Source organism: Suillus subaureus (assembly GCF_016647635.1).
Source record: "Suillus subaureus strain MN1 chromosome Unknown BJ212scaffold_10, whole genome shotgun sequence".
In the NCBI taxonomy this organism is placed as follows: domain Eukaryota; kingdom Fungi; phylum Basidiomycota; class Agaricomycetes; order Boletales; family Suillaceae; genus Suillus; species Suillus subaureus.
This window is the reverse complement of record NW_024538566.1, coordinates 109,330-129,122: the sequence shown is the minus strand read 5'-3', so window position 1 is coordinate 129,122 and position 19,793 is coordinate 109,330. Positions and strand designations below refer to the sequence as shown.

At 47.5% G+C, this 19,793-nt stretch overlaps 8 protein-coding genes across 8 annotated transcripts; 4 read left to right on the top strand and 4 right to left on the bottom strand.

Annotated features, from left to right (window-relative positions):
- Positions 1–23: 23 nt before the first annotated feature.
- On the top strand, positions 24–836 carry BJ212DRAFT_1343759 (hypoxia induced protein conserved region-domain-containing protein). Its single transcript, XM_041335241.1, has 2 exons — positions 24–182; positions 247–836. Exons 1-2 carry the CDS (start codon positions 75–77, stop codon positions 736–738), a joined length of 600 nt encoding a protein of 199 aa, XP_041194673.1. The 5' UTR covers positions 24–74; the 3' UTR covers positions 739–836.
- Position 837: 1 nt separating this feature from the next.
- On the bottom strand, positions 838–1,370 carry BJ212DRAFT_1459466 (uncharacterized protein). The gene is made up of 2 exons (XM_041338901.1): positions 1,127–1,370; positions 838–1,071 (listed from the first exon to the last, which is right to left on the bottom strand). The coding sequence occupies exons 1-2, from the start codon at positions 1,259–1,261 to the stop codon at positions 916–918; spliced, it is 291 nt and encodes a 96-aa protein (XP_041194672.1). The 5' UTR covers positions 1,262–1,370; the 3' UTR covers positions 838–915.
- Positions 1,371–3,049: 1,679 nt separating this feature from the next.
- On the top strand, positions 3,050–4,234 carry BJ212DRAFT_1446181 (isoprenoid synthase domain-containing protein; the record flags this gene model as incomplete). Its single annotated transcript, XM_041338204.1, has 5 exons — positions 3,050–3,462; positions 3,527–3,681; positions 3,740–3,887; positions 3,909–4,050; positions 4,199–4,234. 5 exons carry the CDS (start codon positions 3,050–3,052, stop codon positions 4,232–4,234), a joined length of 894 nt encoding a protein of 297 aa, XP_041194671.1.
- Positions 4,235–6,259: 2,025 nt separating this feature from the next.
- BJ212DRAFT_68460 (uncharacterized protein) lies at positions 6,260–7,501 on the bottom strand. The gene is made up of 6 exons (XM_041343808.1): positions 7,223–7,501; positions 7,087–7,132; positions 6,969–7,037; positions 6,748–6,916; positions 6,369–6,697; positions 6,260–6,313 (listed from the first exon to the last, which is right to left on the bottom strand). The coding sequence occupies exons 3-6, from the start codon at positions 7,010–7,012 to the stop codon at positions 6,283–6,285; spliced, it is 573 nt and encodes a 190-aa protein (XP_041194670.1). The 5' UTR covers positions 7,013–7,037; positions 7,087–7,132; positions 7,223–7,501; the 3' UTR covers positions 6,260–6,282.
- A 2,512-nt stretch (positions 7,502–10,013) lies between these two features.
- Positions 10,014–11,832, top strand: BJ212DRAFT_1479124 (serine palmitoyltransferase; the record flags this gene model as incomplete). The annotated part of the gene is made up of 7 exons (XM_041339815.1): positions 10,014–10,268; positions 10,320–10,593; positions 10,649–10,995; positions 11,053–11,160; positions 11,213–11,308; positions 11,358–11,712; positions 11,774–11,832. 7 exons carry the CDS (start codon positions 10,014–10,016, stop codon positions 11,830–11,832), a joined length of 1,494 nt encoding a protein of 497 aa, XP_041194669.1.
- Positions 11,833–12,025: 193 nt separating this feature from the next.
- BJ212DRAFT_1479123 (salicylate hydroxylase) lies at positions 12,026–13,817 on the bottom strand (the record flags this gene model as incomplete). Its single annotated transcript, XM_041339814.1, has 11 exons — positions 12,026–12,310; positions 12,366–12,436; positions 12,495–12,507; positions 12,554–12,603; positions 12,663–12,771; positions 12,824–12,841; positions 12,900–13,291; positions 13,348–13,416; positions 13,470–13,545; positions 13,596–13,731; positions 13,786–13,817. 11 exons carry the CDS (start codon positions 13,815–13,817, stop codon positions 12,026–12,028), a joined length of 1,251 nt encoding a protein of 416 aa, XP_041194668.1.
- A 488-nt stretch (positions 13,818–14,305) lies between these two features.
- On the top strand, positions 14,306–15,922 carry BJ212DRAFT_1343727 (DUF431-domain-containing protein). Its single transcript, XM_041335240.1, has 8 exons — positions 14,306–14,454; positions 14,510–14,574; positions 14,628–14,882; positions 14,948–14,951; positions 15,002–15,130; positions 15,181–15,206; positions 15,257–15,308; positions 15,386–15,922. Exons 1-8 carry the CDS (start codon positions 14,433–14,435, stop codon positions 15,472–15,474), a joined length of 642 nt encoding a protein of 213 aa, XP_041194667.1. The 5' UTR covers positions 14,306–14,432; the 3' UTR covers positions 15,475–15,922.
- Positions 15,923–16,264: 342 nt separating this feature from the next.
- On the bottom strand, positions 16,265–18,066 carry BJ212DRAFT_1343717 (uncharacterized protein). Its single transcript, XM_041335239.1, has one exon. It carries the CDS (start codon positions 17,924–17,926, stop codon positions 16,424–16,426), a length of 1,503 nt encoding a protein of 500 aa, XP_041194666.1. The 5' UTR covers positions 17,927–18,066; the 3' UTR covers positions 16,265–16,423.
- Positions 18,067–19,793: the final 1,727 nt, after the last annotated feature.

The window sequence follows — 19,793 nt, the reverse complement described above, 5'->3', positions numbered from 1 at the left end:
CGTAAGTTCGAGAGACTGCTTACGTCATCATATCCGAGGGAAATCGACCAAGCCGTTTATTCAATGCATTCAGGATGTCCACCTCTCCCGCTGCTGTTCCAACCACACCGAGCCTTCATACAGGAGAGTCCTACCAGGAGAAGGCTTGGAGAAAATTCAAGGGGCAACCATTAGTCCCTATCGGTTCGTACGATTGTGCCCCTCCAAAATTGAATATTGACTTTGACCGTCTATGGCATATCTGCAGGCACTCTTGTGACATGCGGTGCATTGATAATGGCAGCAGTTAAAATGAGACGGGGCGACTCTCAATCTCTGAATAACTGGCTACGTGTTCGCGTCATCGCTCAAGGTGCAACTATCGCCGCTGTCTGTGCAGGAACCTATGCAATGAACTCGAATGTCGGTGATGACACAAGACAAACCAGACAAATTGACGAGATACAGGCACATCGAGAAGCTCGTGCGGGCAGGGAGCGAAAAGAGTTTGAGGACCGTCTGAAAGATGCTGAAAAGCAGTGGAAAGAGACTCAAGACGCTGTATCGCACAGGGAATTGAACACGAATATTGTCAAGGGTGTGTCGACCCCAAACGTGCTGCCAGTCGTTGAAGACAAAATACCCCGAAGTTCTTCATCGCAGTCTGGTTCAAGTTGGCCAAGGTATGTTTGGTGGCCATGGAACGGTTCCTCTGCCCCCTCAAACTCAAGTACTGGAGGCGACAACAAATCTTCGTGATACAATAATCTACGTTGCCTTCTGTAGATCATGACACAGTACACATTGGCATTAGCCCTCAAGGTGTCGCACTCAGGTGAATAACATTCTGATTCAGATCTGAGGCTGAGATGGTAAACATAAGATTGAACATGATCTCTACTTTGCTTTCATCATCGAAGTGCATGGTATCTTCGTTCACGTATCTCCTCTGGTACGGACATTGCTCTGTTCTTCGACTGCCAACCGCAAACCACCATACAACTGGTTAAGGACCGCGCTGCGTCTCAATACCGCAAGCTCGTTTACAGCCTTATCATATGCTTGTGAAAGCTTGGTAGAGTCTTGTTCCACCTAAGTCAATAACGTTATGATATTATCCTTGTTGAATTATAAAGTCTAAACATACTTGCATCCCACGGAATGTGTCCTGCGTTCTCGAGACAAAGTAATTGCGGAAGTTGTATGAACTGAACGATTTGGCTGTCCGCAAAGTGGATGCGTAGAGACTTAGTATGGCCTTGCGAGAAGGTTGGGTCGCCATTGCCGTAGAGTCTAGACCGATGAGGTGGATGTCCCTGAGAAATGCGATTTGCAAGACATTCAGCAGTACTAGTCACTGCCACAACACGCCTGCCATTGACGGCAAGTACTACTGCGAATCAAGACCCCGACTTGCGCCACTATCGATTTAGTTTCCCTTTCATTGCGGTCTAGATCGACTATCCAAGCTTCCCCTCGAGCTCGCATTCTTTGGCTTCGACTTCCCAAGCATTACTACACGACTTAAGGCCACTACTGTCATCGGATATTACTCTTGCATTTTGGTTCATGATCTACAAGTAGCCCTGCGTCCAAATCGGAATTTCTTTTAAAGCTTTCAACATTATCGCGCACACCCTACACAATACCCTATTGCTTTGGATGCATTTAACTTCCATCACCAGCGCCCTTCCTGCAGGTTTGGTCCTGTTGTATTTCGCGACCTATGGGACATCTGCAGGTATCCTGCGTGGTGAAGTTCCAGGCATCCGAGTCATTTCTGCCATTCTCTGACCTCTTCATGCTAATCCACTGCAACCCCACCCCGTTTTCACTGACTATAAAAATGCAGTTCACGTGCTTTGTGATATGCTTCCTAATGCTCTCCCGCAGGTCTGGAATACACAACCAGCACGTTCCCTGTACCAGTGGCTATTTGCCCTTCTCAGTACTTCCTTATCTTCTTATCGTGGACTGCTGCTCATACGGACAGTCACTGCCGGTTATGTGAATCGCCTGGTCATTACAGCACAACATAGCAGCGGAGTTCTTCCTTTTGTTGACTATCCTGTGTTATTGCATTAATATGACATGGTAGCCTGTTCATACAACATCTTCGTGCAGGCCTCGAGAGCATTCGAGCTCGACGTGCAGTGGGCATTAGACAAGAAACCAACAGTCAATCTGCCGTTAGCCAACATCACAAGCGAAGAACCCCAGGTGGACTGACGGCACATTGCAACCGGCGAAGATGATGTTCCGCGTTATTTGACCTCAACGAGCTGGAGCACGGCCTCATCAAGGCGAGAAAATCCATCAATCCTCAGAAACGGCCTATCTAGCTGTTTTACCGGCATCGGCATCGTCTGGAGTCTCCTTCGGCCTTCACTGGGGATGATGATCAGCTTGTCGCTTCCCCTATATCCGCTGATAAGCCAAGTCATCGGTCCTCTGGTTTCATTTCTGATTCTTCGAAAACTATCCCAGCTTCTCCGTCCCCATTTAGAATGGTGCACAGGGCCGTCTTGCGGCTGTAAAGAATCGGCCTCTGGTTGTACCGGGTCGCAAAGCAAAACGACATTCTCAGAATGGATTAACCCAGAAATTGCGGATATCGACGAGATGAATAACCCAGGTTGATACTGGCGCATGTACACCATATGAAACGCAGTCAACCTACTTCGAACAACGCAATGGTGTCGAACAAGACTTGGATCATTGAGCCTTTCCTTTCCAAAACAAACATCTCATTTATTCATTCCCCTGCCTCGGGGTGTTACCCACATACACACAACGCTATCACCAACATATCGAACGCCTCCAGGAGCGTTACATCAAGGTCAGGCACCGGCACACCAGGACGCGAGTGGTGCCCTGAATCAACGTTACCGGCTCGCCAACTTCATGCCCGACAAGGGGTAGTGTCCAAGTTCTAATAGATGATTGTGCGGGACAATCCAATACCAGTACCGACTATAAAGACGGACATGTTTTAGATCGACTCGACGATATCTCAACTTGCATTTCTCTATCTTATCTCAGCATTCACTACACGAGCCCGACAACCTCCATGGCTCCTATTGCAACCTACACCATCACTTCTTCTGATCCTGAGCCTGCAGGGTTTATTTTACCCGACCTCTTCAGCGATTGCCGCTACCCCCTGCGCGTGAATCCTCATTCTCACCATGTCTCTCGCGCATCTGAAGAATGGCTTTTCACCGAGGCGCATATCGTAGAGCCCGAAATTGCCAAATTTAAGGCCTTGCGCATAGGTGACTTAATTGCATCTTGCTACCCTGATGCAGATGCTTCCCGTCTCCGAATCGTCTTAGACTTCCTGAGCTGGGCATTCATCGTAGACGACTACCTCGATGATCGTGATGTTGATGACGTGAGAGGAATGCGTGAATGTTGTATTTCTGCATCACGTGATCCAATCAACTTTCAGACGGAAAACCCTGCTGGAAAGATTTATAAATCGTACGCCTTTTTCAATCGCACACACACTTTCTGACGGTCTTGGTATGTCCTCTAGAATTTTCAGTCGCTTTATGGACACTGCTGGCCCCGGCTGCACCGAGCGGTTTATCCACATATTGGACTTGTTCTTCACTGCTGCAGCTAAGGAGGTGGACAACCGCGCGAAAGGACAGATCCATGACCTTGCATCTTACACCACCCTGAGGCGAGACTTGTCTGGTACCAAATCTTGCTTCGCCCTCGTCGAATTGACAGGATATTTTCTCCTACAACAAAGAGCAATCGTGCAATGACACATATGTCAATCTTATTGCCATCCTCATGCACGAGCAAGGTCTAGACCTGCAAGGCGCTGTCGATTATTCTGGTCAGCTGTGTAAAAGTGCCATCCAGCGCTTTGAAGATAACCAAGCTACCCTTCCCTCGTGAGGAGAAGAGGTTGATAGGCGGGTAGCTATCTACATTCAAGGAATGCAGGACATGGTCGTCGGTTCGTTGCACTGGTACTTTGATTCTGCACGCTATTTTGGGGAGGATGGGGAGACTGAAGCGAGACCGATTCATGAAGCTACTTCCCAAAAGGCCCTTGTAGAGCCTTGCACTATTGCACTGATTTCTTTAGGTGAGATCAGTTTCACTTCCTGCATCACGCAATTCTGACTGCGACAACTTGCGTCATAGAAAGTTCAATCCTCATCTATGCCTGATATTACGACTCTTGATGTTCGATTGACAGGTCTTTGTGTACTATGTAGAACAGTTTGAATTGTAATTTTATCTTCTGCGCTCCAAGCCGACCAGCAACGTCGATGGCAATCTAAACATGCTATTATTGGATGTCGGAGGTTAACATCTTGGTTGCGATGCTTTTCAGCGCATCCACCATATCCTCGCTCTCTTCCCGGCCTTTCTGGCTATCTGCTGTGCACATAACATGCATCCCTACAACGAGACCTCCCTCCTTGAGGACTAACTGTTGACCATATCAGGGAGGTTTTCGGCAGGGCTGCACAGGTGCCTTTTTTCTGATGACGTAGGTATCTTATCCTCACGCCCTTGTATGTCGATGGGTCCCAGACTGTTGTCACGCTCAGGCCAAATATATGATTCATTCATTTACCATGGGAAATTGGAACGAGTTACAAGCAAGTTATAATGACTGCTACGACGTTGAATAAACCATGGCCCCAAAAGACTCGTCGTGCCCTTGCGAAACGTGCGAGTGGTCGATCGTATAACGCACATCGTCATGCAAGCCCTGTACAGACGATATTGCAGCGTCAAAATGACTGTCTGCCTGACCATTCACAAGGGTTGCTCGTCTCTGCTTAAGCTGAGCCAGACACTGATTTACGTTTCCAGCGATCTCTTTTAACTCATCGCTCGGGAAACGATTATCTGAGTCTGGATAATTCTGTCTTGTCACGGTCGCCATCACGAGGGCTGGTAGTGCCTCGACATGGTCGCTGTGGTGCCATATGAACTTGTGTGCGCGCCTCCATAATTTCCTGAGGAGTACCTGCCACTTCTCCTGGGCATCGCTGAAATGAAGAACCTTGTCTGAGGGATCGACGCACGCCAAGATCCCTACAAGGTAGCACCCGAGAGTCCAAGACTTGCATTCAAGAGCTTCGTCAATTAAAGAGATACACCGCTCAAAATGGCCATCGAGGGTCAGACGTTGACGCCACTCGTGATTGTTTGATAGGGCAAAGATAAGGCGGAAGTAGCAGTTATCTCGATCCTCATGAAAGTGGGTGTCGCGTTCGTGTTGGATGGTCTGGCTATGATTCGGACAGACGGCGGTGAAAAGAGCCCGAGAAAGCTCATCCAGGAGTTTTTTGTCGATATCCTGTGACGTCGACTCATTTGTGATGGAAGCCAGGTCTCCTCGAGCGTCAGAAGCTGCTCGCAGTGCAGCATGTCGGACGCGTGGGAGTCTGGTGCGGCCCATACATCGTATGAGTGCCCTGGTGTAGGAATAGCGCTTGGTGGAGCTTCCTAGCCCACGCATGGCACTCAGCATGAGCAGAGCATCAGCTTCGGTTTCATCGTCTGCCTTTTTGCCTGCTTCATCTACCAGGTAGTCCACCAGCCAGTCAAACTCTTCGCAGCTGGGCATCAGCCCATCACTGTGATGCCAACGCAGATCACCATCCCAAATCAACTCTTCATCGTCTGGAAGTGAGAGACGGTAACGCAGTCCGTGGACGACCGACGTTCTCAGAGCGGTGCGTGTGTCAGCCTTATGCTTCTGTCGAGCGTGATCATGTTGTGTATTCTGAAGCTGAGCAAAGGCAAGACGGCCATCCATGAAAGCATCGCGAATGAAACGACTCTTGCCTCCCCAACAATGCAAAGTACTCCATGGTTTCTGAAGAAGGACTGGATTGATTTTCACCAGCAGGCTGCAAAGATGGGCCATGGCCTTGCCGCACTTGACAAATAGCTCTTCCCTGTCGCGACACGCCCAGAAGTTATCACGTAAACGTGCATATGCTGCTGAAGCATCGAGCTCCGGCGACCATTGTATGAGAGGTACCATCGCAGCAGCGGCCTCGACGACTTCTGGGTCCGTTGAGGTCTCGAGTACCCAGCACACAGCGGAAGATTTACTGAATATGTGAGGATTTAATGTTGATCTCACTGAAATGAATGCTTTGCAGATAGTTCTAGCTAGCTCTGATCCTGGGGTTTGGAAAGGACTGTCCGGACGCCACACTGACACGGAGACTGTAAGACCATAAAGGAGGATGCCGACAGTTGTGAAGCAGATGATGATACTGGATATCGTTGTTTGCTCTGTCCATATGTTGGCGCTTAGCGACAACCCGAACAGAAGCAGCGAAATCTGGAGGAGGATAAGGAATGCCTGCAAGATGGTCCGGAGGTGATAATACTCTAACCCATCCAGTTTCATCTGTCTCTCAGTGCAGCGTTCCTCCAGAGATCCACGTCGGCAAGCTGCCTTGTACGAGTTAAGCCATTGTTTTCCCAGCACAGCCCCAAATGCAGCCAAGACACTGGATGCAAGGCTAGCATAGCCAAGCGCTTGCATCCAGACAGTCGAAGAAGAAAAGCTCGTGGTTGACGAAAGATTGCTGATGTCATGGACAGCATCTGGGTTGCCAGTCATGATCAAGATCAGGTGCAGCAAGAGAGTATTCGTAGTATCTCCTGGATTTGGCTGCATTCCGATGATGAAGGCAGAGTTGACAGCTGAAAATAAACCAGCCTAGTTCGCATGTAAGGTATGGATTGACAGATTTGGACGGGGGAACGCACAAAAGTCAAGATAATACCCATATCATCATTCGCCCGCGCGAGGAAGTCGTCATCGTACTCAGTAGAAACTTTCTTGTACGTCTCCCAGAAGTTTGAATCAACATCTTTGCTACGTTCCGCAATAGTAGACCTTCGAAAGACATCAAGGATCTGCTCTAAGGTATTGGACCTTCAACACAATATGGTCAGACATCGATGCCGTGCTGATTGGTTCTACTCACATATTAGCAAGCCCTTCCTCGATGGATATGGCAGGTTTCTCCATCTCTTTATGCAACTTGGTGCTATTCCTGTAAGTCCATGGGTGATACACTTCACTTCGTCTAGCTCGCCACTTACTCGCTGGTGGAGAAGTTGGTATCAACAGGAGTGGAACGCTGGCGGTCTGGTCGATATGACGCGTATTGTGTGTTTTGGGGTGTGGTAGACATAGACTGACTGTTGGTGAAGAGCGACCGAGATGATCTATACTTACCTGTTGAGCTGCCGTCAACATTTTACCGGCATCATGTAACCTTATCTGTTGCCATCAGGCAGTGCCAGGCACGCACAAGAGGGTCGAATCCGAAGATGGGCTCGTATGTAGTATCGCTGACAGGCCGGTCCTTGGCAGTCACGAATTCAAAATCATGTGCAGAAATTGGCTGGAGAACAAGACTCGACTCTTGAGTGAGTCACGCACTAATTTCAAAGAAAATTGAACCAAATGACTGCAAAGTGTGGACGAACATGTCATATTTTCTTCCCTTGACTGGGACATGCTATTATGTAAATGCTTACGATGGGCGCACTGCAAGATTTGATCGGCGTCCACGGGGTGACCGACAACGCCAAGCTGATCAGTTCGGTTTGTGTACCGGTGAGGGGACCTGTCTCTCCTGGCTTCCAAACGATGCTGATTCTTTAGGTCTGCACACCCATTGCCCCCGTGTCCGCCTTCCGCATTCGCTCTGGGCTTTGTCTGCGTCTGTATATCTGCATCCCAGTGCCAAAAGAACTAACGCGCAGCCATTGCCCTCCTTGTCAATTCTTTTTGAGATAATGGAAAAGAAGACGCGTTTTGAACGTGACCTGTGCACGTTTAGAAACGTTAACCATAAAGACCGTCTATGATTGGGGATGTTTACAATCAGTCTCTGCGCTCTACCTGAAACACGCACCTCTCGAACTCCAGCCTCCCTAGCCAGACCATATAAATGGAAGACAGTCGTTCCTTTTCGAGTACTGATGTGATGAGGCTCAAACTCTGGACGCAGCGGAAGGGCACCTTGGGTACAGCACGTAGCATGAAATGACTTGGAGGGGCGGGTGAGGTGCGAGAACGATCGTTGAGGGCATGGTCGCTCGGAAGCTCAATTGTTGTAGAAGTGGACTAGAAAAGCGGAAACCACGTTGATTGATCAGAAACCTGTCATTTTGGGCGGGAGAGGTCAGGACGTTCAATTTTATTTTGGTTGCCATTCAACACTTGCGCTAATAGGTAGCTGCATGCACTGTGCGACGTAGTAATATTTTCGAAAGGTCAAGACATTTGGGCACGTAAATAGTCTGCTACGTTTCACACTCGCAATTGCAATTCACTGGCGTGATGCTTAAGTTCCTTGAAGATGTAGATTATGTAATACAATAGTACTTAGTACTCGTGCCAGTTAACTTGTGAGCGAAGCCTATGTATGGCACGAATTTCTCTTCATCTCCAGTATCTGCATGCACATATATTAACCATGGCTCTCCATACCCTGGCAAATCTAGAACTATCCCCCGAGGAAGTTGCTGTGCTCCTCAGTTGTAATAGCTCCGTCTTCATCCTCCATGGGAGTTTACCCCAAACCCATCAAGTCTTGCCACGTGGACCTGTACCTGTGGTGACGGCAACGGGTGTTACATTTGGACGAGACGAGAGGATCCGATGAAGGACGGGAAAGAACGAGAATTTCTAGACAATCTCATCTACTTGAGGAATCAATTCAAGGGTACAAAAACACTACGAAAGCAAGATACTTGGAACGTCTGCAGTGGTCGTCGAATTTGGACCGTCGGCAGGAACATAGCATTCGAAAAACTCATTTATCACTGGATGTATTCTATGGCACGATTAGAAATAAACGCGGATCTGAAGGTGAATAGTGCTTACCTTTTTGCCCCGCTTCCCGAATAAAACAAGCCTATTCTCGTCTTTCTCGACCTCTGACAGCAAGGCCCATGTCATATCCACAGACCAGTGGACATCAGGAATGGGAGGAGCGGCGGATTCTTCTTTCTCATAGTATTAACGAGATCCAGATGATCAATAATACACTGGTAGGGCCTGCCACAGAAGTGCGCTCAACAGACGCAGCAGCGCATGTGCGTAGAGTATGATCTGGAGCACTGAGAATCTACATAGTGACCATAGCAGTGCAACCAACAAAGCCAACCAGGACTACGCCCGTCCTGTGCCGTCGGGAGGTCCAAAAGCTTGGACCATGCGAGACCAGGCACGATACTCTAGTTCTCCGTCATTTTGATTCCTATGCATACACTACATACGTCTGGATGATCAGTATTCGCAAACCGTGACGTGCCGTACTTGGTCCTGGTGATAATAGACCACATTATCATCATCATGCATATCGCAGTAATCGTTCCAATGCTGTGTTAACTCTCCGCATATGCAGAACTTGATGGTGTCAAATGCCCGCTGCACGTCAGGTACGAAATCGCAAATGACTGCATACCACGATGGCCGGCATCGGGGGTCTATGATACTGAGCTAAAGCTGTCCGTCGTATCAAAAGAGGTGCAAGATGGCATCTTACTGGATTACTGGGTCTTCCGGTACCCTCCAGGTCGCGATCGCTGTAGTTCCGGGTTACTTCAGAGGTGTCAGGATACGAGCAATCGGGCGACCTCGACATCGAGAGTTGTTAAGACACGAAACTTTTCAATGTAATCCGATCTTGACTATCAACTCGACTGGGACATGAAACATTTTCCTAGTTCTTAAATCGTAATTAGCTCATGTGCAAGGGTGGTTGAGACGTACAATAATCCCCTGGCCCCTGGGTGCACTACGCCGGCGACTTGATGGCATATTTTATCCAAATCATAAACAAATTCTAATGGCTGACTACCATCGATGCAACGCTGGGCGGAAGTTGACGTTGAAACATTGATTGACTGAGTACAGCTGCTGGGTTTAATTTACATACCATGCTTATATAAGCCATCTTCATCTTGCAAGTGTCACTGTCAGTTGCCCAGCAACGTCCTAAACTTCCTTCACGATGGATAGCTCGACCTCCGTGGCACTTGAGCCTCTGCTATCATTCCTGACTTTCTCCTTTTCAAAACTAGAGTCTGGCTTCTATAGAATTCCAGGCTCAGCAGTCGTTGCACGATATGTCAAGTCTTCTCACCAGAACGATCCTGGACGAACAATTCTCGAGCTTATTCTCGTCATTTTTGCCATAAGGACCCTACTACAGTCCAGGACACGCACTGATAGGTCAGGTAAACATTTTATCAAGTTTTCTGAAAAGGTTGGGTTTTATTAAACAGCGCTTCTTTGTCCCTGACTGACGTCCTTCTAGGAAATAGACGAATTAGTGGATGAATGGGTGCCCGAACCTCTTGTACAACCTCTTAGCGAATGGGAACAGAAAGATCTTAGCTCAGTCCCCATCATTGCTGGCCCTAATGGCCCCAAGCCAAAACTCCTCGCAACCGGTAAAATCGTAACCAACCTCGCCAGTTTCAACTTTGCTGGACTAGCGGGCAACGAGAAGGTCAAGGAACGAGCTCTTGAAACGCTCCAGAAATATGGCCTCGGGAGTTGTGGACCCCCTGGATTCTACGGAACCATTGGTGAGTATGGTTGGTAGCGATATGCTGTGCAAGGCTGACATGCAATATATATCAGATGTCCATCTCGACCTTGAACGTGATATCGCAGAATTCCTGGGCACGGAGGCTTCTATTCTCTACTCTCAAGGTTTTTCAACTATTTCGTCTGTCATTCCCGCCTTTTGCAAGCGTGGGGATATCATCGTCGCCGACCGTTCCGTGAACTTCGCCATCCAAAAAGGCATTCTAATATCCCGTTCAACCGTTCGTTGGTTCGATCATAATGACCTCAAGAGTCTCGAGGACACCCTCATCAGCGTGGAGAAGGAGAGGAAGAAACGCAAGGGTCCTCTCACGCGTAGATTCATCATTACTGAAGGCATCTTTGAGCGCGACGGCGAAATGGTGGATCTTCCTAAACTGGTTGGTTCCTCCATTCTAATCTGTTCAATGTCATGTTCACTCAATTTTGGTTTGCAGGTCGAACTTAAGCTCAAGTACAAGTACCGCCTCATCATGGATGAAAGCATCTCTTTTGGAACCATGGGCCGAACCGGGCGTGGTCTGACAGAACTGTACAACGTTCCGGTGGGTTAGTTCCTCCTTCCAATAAGGATATAACTAACATGAACATTCTCAGGCGTCACAGATTGACATGCTCGTAGGTTCTGTTGCCAATGGTCTTTGTTCTGCAGGTGGCTTCTGTGCTGGTTCTGCTATCGTTGTGGATCATCAAGTAAGTACAAATCGCTCACATTCATGATCCTATATTCAACATCAAGCAGCGGATCAACGGCACGTCCTTTGTGTTCTCGGCTTCCATGCCTGCTCTCCTGGCAACCTCTGGGTCGGAGGCAATTACTTTCCTTCGGAACAACCCTTCGGTACTTCTCAATCTGCAAGATAATATCCGCGCCATTCGTGCAGTATTAGAGAAAACCGAAGGCATTACGCTACTCGGTCATCGTGCCAGCCCTATCATACATTTCTGCTTGCGAACCCAACAACAATCGTTTTCTGTCACCCAGCCTACCTATGACTACGAGGCTGAAGAGCGCATCCTGCAGGACATTGTCGATGATTCGATAGCAAACAGGCGTGCTGCTAACGCGGGCGAAACATTTACGTGGACAAGAGATGGTCGAGTCCAGGCCTACTATACGTATCGCTGCTACTGCGGCGCTGACAAGGAAAGAGGTAGAGAAGGCAGCGGGCGTCGTCAAGGCGAGTGTCACTCGCATTTTGAGCAAGAGGAGATAAATCAGTCTGGGTCGATGGTCCTCCATGGATATATGCCAATCTATGGATTTTATTCTGTCATTTTAAACTTTTTATCATCGATCCGTACTACACACTGCCAGAGGCATATTATCTGACACTGCTATATAGAATATATAGAATTACACTGGTACAACTTGAAATGATGATAATGCGGATATGTATAGCCTCACTATCAGCTGATGTTGATTGATCTGTCCTCCACAAGCTTGACAGCTTCTTCCAAAGCACCATCTAGCTCCGTTAGCCATGCCCACTCCCAATTTTTAGTCATCGTATTGCCGAGCTCGTGTAGAGGGACGTCCGTTTGAAATGCGCATAGTTGGCCATTAAGCCTTGAGCGCAGAGCTACATCCGATGAGAATGGCCGTCTCAACTTATCGTATATGGCGAGGGCCCTGGGTACCGTGTCTAGGGTCGTAGCTTTGTGTCCAAGAACAGTTGCGAGGAGGTAAGCATCCTATCAAATCAAATCAGCATGGTGTGAGAGGGGAGTACAAATGTGCGCAACTGACCTCGATACTTAGACCAGCACCAGCGCCTTGGAACGGCAGCATTGCATGGGCAGCATCTCCCAAGAGCGCGACTCGTCCCGAAATTTGTGGATGGTAACGTTTTCACAGTGTGCACCGCCCAAAGCGTACCTCTATCCACACACTGCGGAGATTGTTAGTGACCGGTGAAACAGATGCGAACGACAGACCTCGAGAAGGAGCTTCGCGTCCTCTTCGAAGTCTTGAAAGGCTCGACGAACTGTTTAGCCGTGAGTTCTCCGACCCACTCGCTGTTAGCCTTCCCTTCGAAAGACCGACGAGGAATTCGTGCATCGGCTTCATAGACCGTGTCGACGAGATCGGGTTGAAGCGTGAAACCTGCGATATTGATGTATTTCCCAAGAGAAACTGTGTATCCAAGGAAGAACTGAAATGCGTCAGCCTCAGCACAATATATATTATAAATAAAAATGTCTCACAGCATCTTTTCCCAAGTACTAGAAATGAAGGCGCCGTCAAATTAATGCCATGTAATGTAACTGATAGAAGACTTACCTGAGTAATTCCTCCCCCAAAGACACGGTGATCAGGATAACGCGCGCGCAGCTTCTCTGCAGGAATTAATGTTCGGTATGCAGTGACGCCACTCCAAATTGGGTTAATACACGAGAGCACAGACTGTTTTTCAACAGGATCCATGCACTCAGCCAATTCACGCATCATGCAAGATCTGACTATGGATTTAATCCCGTCAGCACCAATTAAAACATCGCATGTCGCGGTAGATCCATCCTTGAATATTAGCGTAATCGGCGAATTTCTTGAACGGTGCCTGAAAGGCTGAATATATGATTTTAGTCGCTTGGCGTTGTGTGTTTTACAAGACGGTGGGAGATGTGAGAGAAGTACGCCCTGAAAGTCAGCTCGATGAAAACGCATTTGATTGCCTGTGCTACCGACCGTGGTCAGAGTAAAATGCAATTGAATATAAAGGGAAGTTGACCTTTTGTCATCAGTTCAAAAAGCGGAATGCCAACGGCTTGATCACTTTTACGGTGCTTAACACCTGGGACTAGATTTCTCTCAGTGGATTTGAACATCTGTCGTATACAGATCATCACTGACCATATTCTTCTGTGAATTCGTAACCGCAGCGCTGAAGTAGTTGCTGCTCGACGTCACGTCCAAGTTTTCGCAAGACCTAGATGATTGTATGACGCTAGTATATCTTTTGTTTTCCGAGATCTGTACCTTAAACGCCCTAGGCCAGATACCAATACCAGCCCCAACCTCATAAAAGCTCTGAGCAGCTTCATACACGTCGACGACAATATCGGGATACCGGGACAAAGCAACGGCTAATGTCAAACCACCTACCCCTCCTCCGCTAGGGTAGTATTGTAATGAGCATGACTATGGCCACAAGCTGAAGACACCTCACCAGATAGCGATCCTGAATTTAGGTGTAGACATTGTATCTGGAGACAATTATCCGAGATGCCAATGGTTTATTATATATCATGCTGTCGTCCGCCTGGGAGTGAGAATTTGAGACATACCGTGACAATCCGAACTATGATTCTACTCGCATTGTAAGTTTGTAACACGAAAAACGCGCCACATGATGTTCAAGTCAGGGAAAGGAAGATTGCTCTCTCTGAGTATGTCCGATTGAATCGTGTCATCTAGTAGTCACTGTCAGTGTGTCGCTTCATTTATGCCGTTGAAATCGCGCATGAAAAAGTATTGACGGTAACCAAACGGTAACACAATGTTACTAAACCATCCCGAAAGTGATATTGAATAATTTGATCATCATATCTGTTGGAATCAGCGCCTAGTAGTTGCTTAGTATGAACAGGAGCTGCGAGGCACACGGAAAAGAACCCTGAGTGCATGAACCGATTCAATCGAACATGTCCTGATTTGGAAAATTGGAGATCGATGACACCAAATGCAGTGTTCGAGTTGCACGTGGAAGAGCAAACCAACAGATGCTTGCAGGTGATTGCAGACTGATTCACACCATCTGATTCTGCAGCACGCAATAATTCGAAAGTGACGGGATCGTATCTCGCACCGTCAATCATGACATTCACATACGTGATCGGTGGGTCAAGATTCATAATGCTCCGTGAAGGAAAAGTAGCTTCATTTGGACACAGAACACATGGAGGAGGATGAAACGACCCCAAAATCTCTCCCGCCCTGGGTTGAGCTGGAATATGCGGTACGTAGTAGATCCCTCAGTGCAATTCACTCAAGGACTGGAGGTTGCTTTAGCATATGATCATGTTGGCTGGCATCAACGGCCGGGTTGAGTTTACGCATTTATCGCACAACTCTAGTTCATCACTTGATGCCCGGCTGGCCCCTATCAACGAATCCGCTGCATCATACCAAGTCCATACTCAGTCGGTAATGGAAATGCTGGAGCAAAATAATATTTCGATTACAAGGGTATGTCTTCTTGACCCGAAAGCTCAAACAGCGCTCGCTCCAGAAGATGGCAAGATTTTTGATCATTTCTTGTTTGGGGTGAGATCTGTATCCGCTGAAACCTCGGGCTCACTGATTAAATTAACTTCGCAAGGGTATACTAGGTGAGTACATCGAGACTTCTTACTCATCAGATTATTCTGGACATTGGACACCAGGTGATGATCCCCCTCGTGATCGAACATCTGAGCTCCGTCAACTTGGTTTCCCTTCGCGTCACCTGGGTCCAATGCAGATGACAACAGATACTGCACTCGGTGTAACGAAGCGAGTTGTCGACGACAAAGGTGATTCTTGCACTTTTTTTCACAACGGAACTGTTTCAAACCGCTTATAGTGCAACTTAATGCGATACCATACGTGGTGCGTTGCACGATATTCACGGACATGATGAACATTCATGGCCTATTCAGGACTTTCCGACTATCACATTCAATGCTAAAGAAAGTGTTGAAATGCCTTTTCGTCAGTGATACTCCCGAATTACATTAGGTCAGGGCTAACCGCATCTTTCACCCGTGGCCATCGTGGAATTTTAATAGGGTATATTGTCAACGGCAAAGAACCTATTTTACCCCCCGGAATGCGGGAACTTCTGCACGAGGATCCTAACAAAAGTTTTGACTTCTAAAATCACCTGCAATGTTACATAGTAACTGCCGTTATGAGGTTTACACATGTTAGTCCCCACACCTCCCCAAAACAGTTTTGCGCCCTCATACAACATCGTCTTGTTTCTCAGTATGACTGACTGGAGGTTTTCAGGAATTGAAACCTGTTGAATATGTAAGTATCTTATAACAGAAAATTGCTCAACTAACGAATGATAAGTATTTGGTGAGGAAAATCGCAAGGGAAGAAGACAACTCATGCCTGTGTAAACGAATTGACCTGTTGCCGTGCTCGAGGGGAGTATAAAACAGGACGCAGCTGGTTGATAAGCAAGTGATTATCGGCGTCCCGCACCACGGGTGGGGGAGGTCAGGATTTGGACAATACGTTTTGCCTGTAACTGCCTCCCTACAGAAGTGCAATCTCCGGATGCCGACCGAGGCACATCCCGAGATGACCTACCACAGGTACTTCGCACTCTAGTCTCTCGCAGACTCTCACTCAACTTTAACGGACTATTAAATAGACTTGAGGGATAAAAGAGACCACCTGTATCTAATTCTCGGGGAGGTATAAAAGGATATAAAAGTGTAATTTGGCCAAATGGCGTAGGAACTTACACATATGGTGTTCAATCTGGCCTGGCCATGATCAGGACTGCGCTCAGTCGGTGCGCTCAGCTCCGGCTCATAACCTCCGCTCGCCACTTTGTCCGATATTCCCGTTTTCGAACAGTTTGAATTCCCAACTCCAAAGCTTTCGCCATATTTTCTCGGCAACAGCGTGAAAGGAAGAGTGGAAATAAATATGCGGTGTGAAACTTTGAAGAAGCAAGTGTGAACACGTTAAGTACTAATTCAGTAGTTCCCGCTCGTTCATTCAAAATTGTCTCGTTGCGAGCATAAATCATCACCTGTACTCAAGCACTATATACCTAATGGGTTGATTTAGTACGGTCATCCAAGCTACTATGGGCCGTAAATGTCATAGTCGCTATCGCTAGAATCCTCGAACGGACTATGTAGCACTTGCTCATCCCAGTGAAACGACCCAAGGTTCTTGTCAAACCACTTCCTGTCCTTTTTGGATAACACTGGTCCACTTTCGACTGATATCAATGTGATGGGTGCCACAATTGGAAATGCCCAATCAAGAGTTTCTTGATCGTGTCTCCAGAAAATGGATCTGCGTGCTAGCTTCCTCCGCTTTAGCACCATAGTCTTGAGCAGCCTTGGGGAAAAATTCGTGCAGTTGACAAGGTACAACTCTTTCACCCCCTTGCATGCAAAAGATTGGTCGTGTGGTCCTCCGTCTATCATGTCTCGCAGGAAATCATCATGGAAGCATGCACAATTGTCAAGTGAGAGTGTGCGTCCGCGCCAATGGGCAAGAGGAATCATCAAATCTTGGTCGGCCGAGATATCATGGAAGGCAACGCCACCAGACATTAGGGAGTGGTGGCAAGTAGTAATAGCGCAGCGAGAAATGCGAGTTGTATCTGGGACACTGTCGACACAACCGATGATTTCCGAGAATGCCTCGCCTGATAGGTCCTCCAGATTCATAGACATCAGTTCAATACTAATATCATTCACTATGGTCCAAGGACGCAGGCGAGAGAAGTGTAGGTCCTTGAGCTCCAAGTATGCGAGGGAAGGGGATTCCTCTATTGCCCTCAACAGCTTGTATAAATCAATGCCCTCCCCTGAAAGGTGGCGATAGCGAGAAACTGAAAGTGTGCTTAAGACGTGTAGGCGCGGGAGCCAGTTGTTACGGTCTACACAGACGTCGAAAAAATTTCGGGCATCTAGATAGAGGTGGTGAAGACCGGGTGCATCAAAACTCCAATGCACAAGCTTCTGACGCGGTGTTCCGCCATCGTCAACTTTACATTCGAGCTTCAAGGTATGCAGATGAGGAGCCGTTTCTTGAGTAAAGTCGTTGAGTATGGATGGCAATGACGAGCTGTACATCACGTTGAAGCAGATGCTTTTACATCGCTCAATATTCCTAATGACTTCGCCGGTTGCGTCGAAGACTTTTGAATTCTCCCTCTTGGCATCTCCATCGAGTTCATCGTGATGCCTGGTGATGATAACATCCAGATGAAGATTCCTTGACCACTTGAAATAATGTCGAACATCTCGAATTTGTGTATGTTGGGAGTCAACTCTGATGACCACACGAGTCCAGAACTCTGGAACACGCGACAATACCGAACACCACATCGAACATACTGCGGCCGGGGCGTAGGGGAACAACGATGACAGAGGGTCGTCTAATCTCCATGTCTCACCAGTTTGAGTGAGACAACGAGATGACCGATAAAGATGTGTGAATATTGCCAGCAGGAGCTCAATGGGCAGGGCGCCAATAAAATTTCGTGTGGCGACCGCGCGAGAGGTTTGTGTGGAGTGGTAAATGGCGAACAGTGACTCGTCAGGACAATCATTCGACGGATCAAGGAGCATCTGTCATACGTCGGGGTTCAGCGTTCAACTTCTACAAGTGGCAGGGCGACGTTAACTACAGACTCACCTGGTTGGTCATGTTGCGTGGCAGGCAATCGCAGCCAGTAGTTGTATGTTTGTTCCATATGTATGGCATTTCGGGTGCTTTAGAGTAGTTTAGAGTAAAATCATAATCATTTACAAATACAATGCTCACTACAAGACCCTATCACTTCCGAGAGGTACTTCACCATCAGCAACGACACTAATAGCTAGGCAACTATCCAACCCAGTTCGACGGTCAGCGCCTGTTTTTTGGCCGGATGGCACGTTAGGCTGGGTCTATCATTCAGTACCTACCGTTAGGTCTCGTTCCCTGGAATATATTCCCGAGTTGCATGGCGTTACTAAAACGCTGAAGCAACGGCTACTGGGGGCAAGAAATTGTGCTGCAGAATGAGAGCCTTTTCACAGATAGTAAGCTTTTAAACCAAGTCTTACTTGGCGTATTTTCCTTCCGGAATGCCACTGAATCTTGGCACTTTGAAGCCGGTGCTACCGCATACTAATAAATAAAATTGCTACCTCGCAGCCCATCTTTCGCATATACCCCAGACACACAATCCTGTAGCTGGATGCTAACGATAACTTCCGTACGATCAGCGTTGGCTCGTTCACAAGGGGAACATTTCTTTTGGTCTTCGCAATATCTTCGCCTATATTCATTCACATTCTTGGTTTTACAGGGGGTAGACGTGTATCCCTCCATCCTCCCTTTCGCCATCTTGACAAATTGGTTTCTAAGTCACTTCGCCGCAAGTGCGGGCGAAGACCTTGAAGATATCTGCCCTAAACATGTACAGGTTCGTGTCTTGTCGTGGTCGTTTGCGTTTCCTACTACTTATAGTCACATAGGCGCTTTGCCAACTCAAGTTCGAAACAAGGGTACTTGCCATGATGGTGCAAATACCTTTGCAATTCGATATGCAACCAATATTGCCAGGGAGTAAGACCAAAAACGGTTGAATTTTGCTAGCTTAAGTTCTCATGGATCCACGTCAAGAGGATAACCTTGGAGTTCTGTGATTGCACTTTCGATTGCCTGAAAGAGCCGCGCCATGGCATAAATTCCCGTACAGTGCACCAGATATGCGAGTATCTCGTTCATAAGACTGAAAATACTACTAACCTTCGACTCAATAACAAAAACACACCAGGTTTTTACCTCTTTTGAATTGCAACTTTGAAATTCATCTCACTCACCACTATAATCATGTCTGCCGCATCGATGACTGGCACAGCCATCAGGCCACCCTTGTGCCCATGCTTGTGAGTACTTTGCAGTCTAGCAAATTTTGGATGAGGGCCTCAGGCTGTATGACTTACGGCTGCACACCGATCAATTGGAGCGCGGAGTACTCGCAAAATATAACAATAATAACTTGTTTTTGTGTACATGTGAACCAGACCGCACTAATCATCGACGATGTAAATTGCAGATGTGACTACTGTTGGCAATTTGCCACTTATATATGCTTTTAAGGGAGACGGGTGAGCCTAGAGTGATTCCGATTCCTAGCACTGAATCTGATATGTTTGCTTTGTAGTGTACGGGTGAAGCAATCAAAATCGAGACTCGGAACTCTTAATACAGTATGATCATGTACCGGAAAACTGCACGTAGCTACAAAACTGAATCCTAATGCTCGAGCGTTCAGCACTCAGTGGCCCTACCAGCTGAACAGATGCTACGTTATCAAACTCTCTCATTCCAGAAGCCGGTGCTTCTTTCGATAGGCTCGCGACATCATTTACTCCACCTAAATCGCTCACCACTTCCGAGTTTTCAGAATTACGTGACTAATGGGAAGAGAATATGAACGTCAGA

Coding starts and splice junctions, on each gene's coding strand:
- BJ212DRAFT_1343759 (XM_041335241.1), top strand. CDS start 75: ATGTCCACCTCTCCCGCTGCTGTTCCAACCACACCGAGCCTTCATACA. Junction 183..246: donor GGCAACCATTAGTCCCTATC/GGTTCGTACGAT, acceptor GGCATATCTGCA/GGCACTCTTGTGACATGCGG.
- BJ212DRAFT_1459466 (XM_041338901.1), bottom strand. CDS start 1,261: ATGGCGACCCAACCTTCTCGCAAGGCCATACTAAGTCTCTACGCATCC. Junction 1,072..1,126: donor ACACATTCCGTGGGATGCAA/GTATGTTTAGAC, acceptor TTATTGACTTAG/GTGGAACAAGACTCTACCAA.
- BJ212DRAFT_68460 (XM_041343808.1), bottom strand. CDS start 7,012: ATGGAGAAACCTGCCATATCCATCGAGGAAGGGCTTGCTAATAT. Junction 6,917..6,968: donor GAGGAAGGGCTTGCTAATAT/GTGAGTAGAACC, acceptor ATTGTGTTGAAG/GTCCAATACCTTAGAGCAGA. Junction 6,698..6,747: donor TGGGTATTATCTTGACTTTT/GTGCGTTCCCCC, acceptor CATGCGAACTAG/GCTGGTTTATTTTCAGCTGT.
- BJ212DRAFT_1343727 (XM_041335240.1), top strand. CDS start 14,433: ATGACATTCACATACGTGATCG. Junction 15,131..15,180: donor GCGAGTTGTCGACGACAAAG/GTGATTCTTGCA, acceptor AACCGCTTATAG/TGCAACTTAATGCGATACCA. Junction 15,309..15,385: donor AAGTGTTGAAATGCCTTTTC/GTCAGTGATACT, acceptor GAATTTTAATAG/GGTATATTGTCAACGGCAAA.
- BJ212DRAFT_1343717 (XM_041335239.1), bottom strand. CDS start 17,926: ATGCTCCTTGATCCGTCGAATGATTGTCCTGACGAGTCACTGTTCGCC.